This window comes from Larimichthys crocea, chromosome X (genome assembly GCF_000972845.2).
Source record: "Larimichthys crocea isolate SSNF chromosome X, L_crocea_2.0, whole genome shotgun sequence".
Classification (NCBI taxonomy): Eukaryota; Metazoa; Chordata; class Actinopteri; family Sciaenidae; genus Larimichthys; species Larimichthys crocea.
In genome coordinates, this window is record NC_040020.1 from 7,900,806 (window position 1) to 7,908,266 (window position 7,461).

Sequence of the window (7,461 nt, forward strand, 5' to 3'; positions counted from 1 at the left end):
CAGGCTGTCACTCACTCACTGACAGCCTAACCCAAAGATGATTTTGACTTGATTTTAACCTATAATTATTAAGTGCTCCACACAGTGAATGAGACAAAGGTTCTTTTACCAAGAATAGACTGAGGCTGAACTGGCAGCTTTTGGGGCCCCCTGGTGGCTGCAGGGCCCCATGCATCAGTATAGTCTCTGGTCTGCAGAGATGTTTCCTGACTGTTACCTGACAGGACAGGTATAAATCCTGAATGCACGGCAGGCTGGCACTGATCATTAGCTCTTGCTTGAGGTTTCTAAAATATATTTTCACTTTGGTCAGAATAAACTTTCAGTTGTTCATTTAGAGTTTTGTGCCTCCTGGTTGTGTTTACCTGATGTGTTCCTGTTTGTTCCTGTTTGTGCTTCCTGTTGTTTTCCTCTCACCTGTCTGATCACCTCATCACCTGCTCCTCGTCATCCAATCAGCACGTGCAGTACAAAAGACTTCATGCAGACCATCACTACCTGCACTGTGTTCAGGATGATCAGTCTGAAAACATCCAGCTGTGATTTCATCTGAAAATACTGACAACAGAAAACTTCCCATGCTTTCAAGCTGCACCGTAGAGAGAGAGAGGTTCATTTGACTTGTTGTACATCATGACATCCACCTGGGGGCGATCACACCCAATCATTCCTCATGAAACCAGCCGTGTGTTACAGGTAGACGTGTTTGTGCAGGTGACCTCTCCTCATGAAACCATCGTGACAGTGTGATTTATTCTTCATAGATAAAAATGGGAATGAGTCTGAAAATTATTTGAACTTTTTGGGCGACAGTGTTTCTGAATGAATTTCTCCGGGCGTTGAGATCTACGTGACCCAAACTGTCCACGAGGTTCTGTGGAGCTCCAGAGTCCCTGTGTCTTCTCTCAAAGATCCACTCCATGACACCTGGAGTAGATCAGAGTTGTTATTTCACTACTGTTCATTATTCAACTACTCATTGGCTGCTCATCTGTAGCATGAGTCTGTGTCAGAGTTGTCCCTGACAATGTTGTGCGCCATTCGAAGACATCGCAACAACCTCAGCTTTGGGAGTGGAGAGAGGAGGCCCAGAGGAGTTGCCTGTGATGCAGTTGCTCTCGAAGCTGCACCAGTAAAAAGTTCCACCAGAATCTGAGGAAACAGGCGGACCTTCTTGAGCCTCCTCAAAAAGAAGAGACACTGGTGAAGGTCCATGAGATGTCCTCAGAGATGTAGACACCTAGAAATTCAAAGCTGGAGACACGCAACCTCTGTTCTTTGGTCTTTAAGGTGCACCAAGTCGCCAGGTGCTGGACCTCCTCCCTGTAGTCGCCTGTCAGCAGTGTGTCATCTGCATTCACAGTGTTCAGGATGACGGCTGAGGGATTTGCGGTTGTCTAATCTAACAGACTGGGTTAGAAAGTCCTGTATCCAGTTGCAGGGAGAGTTGTTGCTGAGTTTCAGTGAAAAGAAACAAAATTAGAAGAAGTCATGCAAAGATGATTGGTGTTTAATGCAGAGTGAAAAGATCCTGACGCTGAGCAAACTCTCTGAATCATGAGAAAATGAGTGAAATCAAATGATTTTGTGTCACAGGTTGAACATCTACAACCCACATCAACAGCACAGGAAACACTGTCTGCGGTGTGTGTGTGTGTGTGTGTGTGTGTGTGTGTGTGTGTGTCTGTAAATGAGTGAAACACAGTCAGTGTGTACAGTGCTGCACCATGATGCCGCTCTGCTGGTTTCTACTGTTGCACTGTCTGTTTGCCAGCGCAGGTACGAGTGTTTACTTTTCTAAAACACATTTATCTATAACTGGAGCCACGATGTTGTCACATGTTTGTGTGTATTATTATTATATTCTGCATGATTTCACATCTAATCAGACAATTTGTTGCGTTGCAGTGTACCAGGAGTCTGGCGACAGTGTCTCCTTGCTGTGTTCTTCTGCAGGATGTTCCTCGAGCATTGACGGGTACACCGGGATGTATCTGTATCAGGAGCTGAAGGAGGTGGAAGAGGTGTTGTACTATTCAGAACCGACTCGCAAACTCACCCCGCGGACCAGATTCGTGCACAGGATTCAGATCAGCGGATCTCTGAAGAACCTCACCATCACCATCAGGAACCTGACCGTGGACGACGCCGGCTTCTACAAATGTGCCTACAGGAAGATGCAGCACGAAGTCCAATGCAACGTCTACTCACTTTTTGTAAGAGGTAAGTCTTCTCTTAAAGGTTGGAACACCTTAGTACAAGTACAAGTACAAGTACAAGTACAAGTACAAGTACAAGTACAGTGCATTCATACAGAAAGTTTAATTATACTAAATACTTTCAGCACATTCAAGTGCCAAATACTTCTTTTTCTCCACGATGTAAATTTGATGCAGATTTTACATAAAAACACAGCAAAGTTGATAAAATATGATATTTAACAGTGTAATTTAAAACATAACCCAGAGATATTAAAACACTGCACACGGCTGTTTATTTAAATGATTAGCCGTTGTCATGGCAATCAGCTAATTTTCCTACAAGACATGACACATTGTGTAATAAACACTGATTTCATTAATTACAGAGAAATTATATCAAAACATAAATTCAAATCAAACATTTAGAAATATTTCTAAAAAAATTTAATTTTTATAGATGATGAGTAAAAAAAACGAGATGTAGGGAAACAGAAATATTAAAAACAATAACTCAAATTATACTTTTCAGTCTGTTGCAGATTATTTTTAAAGGACTGTATATTATATTATATTATATTATATTATATTATATACGTACACTGCGAGGGCTGCATACCTCAACATGAACCCCGGCAGATGAACAATAATGCAGCATCACTAAATTGATAATATGAGTGAAATTAACCTTTAATTTCATTTAATAACTGGAGCCCATAAAAAGTAAACATGTATTAAAGATGTTTGACAGCTGAGATCTGAAACATGTCACCAGTTCATATTTCACAGTAATTCTTATTAAATTAGGAAATGATAAATGATAAATAATATTAATAAAGCTGCTCAGTATTTTTTATCTGCTAGAGGGTGCAGATGTTTGACTTTAATGTAACATTTTTAAATTGTTGTTAAATGAATTATTACTGTCATGAAGTCAAAGATCTGAATGCTGCAGACTCATTGTTAATCCATCACAGCCGATCACGTCTGTTATTTAATCTGAGTCATTTCCTCGGAGATAACATCGACCTTCCTTCACACGCGAGCACCGTGCATCAACAAAATGAGTCCAAAATATAAAGAAACATAAAAATAAAAAGCAGAATCTGCAAGTTCAGAAGCAGAAATAGAAAACTGGCAATAAAATCTATTTTAAAAATATGAATAATGTTATTTAAATTAAAGAGTGGTGCAGAATATGAAACATGCTTTAGAAGGTGCGTAGACATTATGTCGAGGTTCTGGGCCTTGCCGATTGGTCGCAGCCTCCTGCCGGGGGCTCAAACAGGTTTGTGTCCGGGGTGTGAGGGGGTCCGCCACAATCCTTCCTGCATACATCAGGATGCTGGAGCTGGTGGATGATGACAGACTGTGCAGGCTGGAGTAGATCTGTCTGTGTTGTTGGGTCTCGAGTGTTGAATTCAAACTGTTCTGTTTGCACCAGATCGACACGTAGTCCCCGTCGTAGAGGATTCTGGTGGACTTCAGGAAGTCGGCGTCCTGCAGCCTCCTCCCTCAGGTCTGTGAAGAACTGTCACTGTGCAAAGATAAAAGTTAAAGCTGTGAAACGAAAGTTACAGGAACATTCCCAGATGAACTTTAATGTTGCCATGCTATCTGGGTTTCCATGGAGATGAAGGCACATGTCTAACCCACGGTTGTCTTCCACACATGCAGCAGAGCCCTGTGCTTCATCACCTCTGCTACTCATCGTCGCCAGCTGCATCATCGCCGTACTCATAATCGTGATCTTCATCCTGCTGATCATCCTCAGGGTGAGTGTTTACTTCCTGTTGTGATCGGTCCATCACACGGCATCACGCTGAAAATACAAACTGACTACACAGAAAACCACTGAAGCCTCGATCTTCAGGATGTGGCTGCAGCTTCTTCACGCTTACAGTAACTCTGCTCGTTTCAAGATGAATGGCACGAAATGAAACAGCTGGGTTTGTACCTGAAACACACAGAGTGTCTGAAAAATCAACATTTTAATTGAGGTGACCTAAATTCAAACATGCAACGATATATTTACGATATACTGAGTCAGTCTATCTACTTACTTACTCATTCCCAACAGATGAAACAATGGACCCGCAGCAGAGCGCCAACAGAAACCGGACAAACCTCCGATTACGTGTACGAGGTGATGACCAAGAACGGCCTCCGCCCTGTCGCACCTCCACAGCAGTCACAACCCAGCCCGTATGACTTTGCTTAGCACTGCTGCATCTTTTCTTCTTCATCGTTGGTTTTGTTTTATTTGACTCTTTAATAAACACGCACAAGACAAAGTGTGAAATACAACAACATATATAACACACAAGTGTGAAATACATCAGGTTCCACAGCTAAACACTTTATATTTGTTTGCTTTGAACGCTTTATCAGAAATAATCAAGTAAACGTTTGAATAAATTCAACTTTATTTTATTTATGCAGCTCTGAATCATAACAGAAGTTACCTCATGACAGACTGAACTCTGCGTAATATTATTTACACCAACGAGAAAAACGTGGAGCAACCATCGCCAAGTTCTCGCTCATGCTCATTGTTGCATCTTCAAGAATCCGACCTGCTCCATATGGAAAGTGTCATAAATAACTTCTGTTATGATTTGCTTTGATATAAATAAAATCAAATAACTTATAAAAAGTCAATTATTGATCCAAAAAACTCTGAGAAGAAAGCTGGAGATGTTTCTGCTCAGGCTTGCAGAGCGGGCACGGTACATGTGAATAATTCTTCAAGGGTTAGAGGTGCAGAAGTCTGATTATAAGACACAGGAGCATCAGTCAGATACTGATTTAAACTTGAGTTTGTTTTTAGCGTCTGACAGACTTTGAAAATCTGGGGCAGATATTTTTAAAGATCGTGGAGCTGCTGTGAGAGCGCTCATGTGGGCACAAACCGCAGGCTGAAAACGGGGTCGGGGGCGGTGAACAGGTGGGTTGTTTCCGAGCCTCAGTGTCGAGTTCTCACGTGATACACACACACACACACACACACACACACACACACACACACACATATAATCCTTCATGATGGAGTTCATTAGGTGTACAGTAAATATGGTAAACAAGAATGTGTTTGATAGTCTTTTGTATTTGCTGATGTTCTTGCTTTCTGAATGTTTCTTCAGCTGAATAAAACAAAGACTCGTTAACACAGAACGTCTCAACGAGTCTTTTTTATTATTATTACTTGTTTGTCAGTAAGCAGGAAGTTCTAACTAAACCACAGACAGCAACATCTCACAGACACCACCCACAACAACAGTAATTATAATAATAATGACCTAGTTTGGTCATTTAGGACACCGAGGTACAATCAAACCTTCGGTATACGTAGGAAAACAATCAATCCTCTGAACGCCCTCGGCCTTCAGCTTGTGGTCGAACAGTTTCAGGAGACTGTGATGATCTTAGAGGTAACGACAGGTGAGGTCAAGATTTCCTTCAGGTGTCTCGAGGTGACCCCTTTGAAAAAAGGCCGGCTGACCTTGGACGTAGTCGTCCTGAAGGATTTCAGCTCACCCCTCACAGTAAACGCAGAGCTCGTGCTCTGAACGTGTTGTAGCTCATGTGAACTTTCATCCCGATTCTGTGGCATGACGACAAGCGACACAAACTGAGCTTCCTGAATACTGTTTACTGCGTGTGACCGCTGTCAGCCCTACGCCGTCTTCGTTCGTTGGTTTTTGTGAAGAAATCAAACCAACTTCCTCTTGTGGAATTCTTTAGTTTAACACATCTGAACTTATTTTAAAGATGTTAAATTAAAGCAGGGCAGGTTAACTGGTGACTGAACTGTCCACACACTGTGAAATACTTGTACTCTAGTTACTTGTCAGTGACTTGTCACAGTTAGTTACTGTGAATACAGTGTAGCTGTGGATGTGAATGGTTGTCAGCTGGGATTGACCCTGATGACGTCACAGATGGACGGATACAGGACACTGTTTACAGCCTGTGTTGGATGTTACTGCACACACTGTTGTTCTGAGGTAACTCTCCTAAAGTTCAGGCTGCATGTGGAAAAGTTATTGAATGTATTATGTACTGAGCCTCACACTGATTTGGATCCAGCCGATGAAGCCACAGAAATGGAACAGGGCCATCCTCATGCTCTGTTGGTGCTGTCAGTCTGACTTCCCACCACAAGAGGGCAGCATCGTTTCACTGCAGCTCACAGTGTGTCTGAACATGTCAGTCACCTGACTTCTACACCTGGTCACAGTTTAGCTTCCAACAGGAACTTCAGGTGTGCACGAGGAGGAAGCAGCATGAGCCAATGAGAGAGCAGATCAGGAGTTTGACTTCACTTCATCAGGTCACGTGACGCAGCAATCCATCGCTCTCCATCCAGAGCCTGAAGGTGTTTGGTCATCGTCCTGTTGAAAATCAAGTGACGGTCCCCTAATGTTTCTACTAATGTTTCTACTAATGTTTCTACTAATGTTTCTATTAATGTGTCTACTAATGTTTCTATTAATGTTTCTAATAATGTTTCTACTAATGTTTCTATTAATGTTTCTACTAATGTTTCTATTAATGTTTCTATTAATGTTTCTACTAATGTTTCCATCAATGTTTCTACTAATGTTTCTACTAATGTTTCTATTAACGCTTCTATTAATGTTTCTACTAATGTTTCTATTAATGTTTCTATTAATGTTTCCATTAATGTTTCCATTAATGTTTCTACTAATGTTTCTATTAATGTTTCTATTAATGTTTCTACTAATGTTTCTACTAATGTTTCCATTAATGTTTCTGCTAATGTTTCTATTAATGTTTCTACTAATGTTTCAATAATGTTTCTATTAATGTTTCTACTAATGTTTCTATTAATGTTTCTACTAATGTTTCTACTAATGTTTCTATTAATGTTTCTAGTGATGTTTCATTCTCTAAGAGCCGATTGTTTGTAGTGAGGGAGAAGAGCCGAATCTCTTCAGGCCATTCCAGGTACACAAAGAACGACGGGGGAGCTGGATTTAAATACAGCGTGTCGGGGAAAAGTGAAGAAATGAGCTGAAAAGTGAAAAAGAAACAAGAACTAACTTCAGAGATATTAAAGACTGTGAGTCAACAACAAACCTGGAACACACAAACCATTCAGAATTGCTAAATTGAGCTATACAGTCGTCCCTCGTTCACTTTTCGCGGACTCGCTGTTTCGCGGATTTTTTTAGCGTAATTTTGCATGTTTTTTTTTACAGCGTACTGTACAGTATGACCGCGTATTGTGTTCTGCGTC

General features: G+C 41.1%; 1 protein-coding gene across 3 annotated transcripts; it reads left to right on the plus strand.

Annotated features, from left to right (window-relative positions):
* The first annotated feature begins 1,700 nt into the window (after positions 1–1,700).
* On the plus strand, positions 1,701–4,590 carry si:ch211-188c18.1 (uncharacterized). 3 transcript variants are annotated; one of them, XM_027283683.1, is made up of 5 exons: positions 1,701–1,779; positions 1,909–2,223; positions 3,643–3,717; positions 3,876–3,973; positions 4,279–4,590. In XM_027283683.1, the coding sequence occupies exons 1-5, from the start codon at positions 1,728–1,730 to the stop codon at positions 4,417–4,419; spliced, it is 681 nt and encodes a 226-aa protein (XP_027139484.1). In that variant the 5' UTR covers positions 1,701–1,727; the 3' UTR covers positions 4,420–4,590. The 3 variants fall into 3 exon arrangements, with proteins under 3 accessions (XP_027139484.1, XP_027139485.1, XP_019118613.2); XM_027283684.1 differs by having other exon boundaries at positions 3,879–3,973; XM_019263068.2 differs by having other exon boundaries at positions 1,717–1,779; positions 1,957–2,223.
* Positions 4,591–7,461: the final 2,871 nt, after the last annotated feature.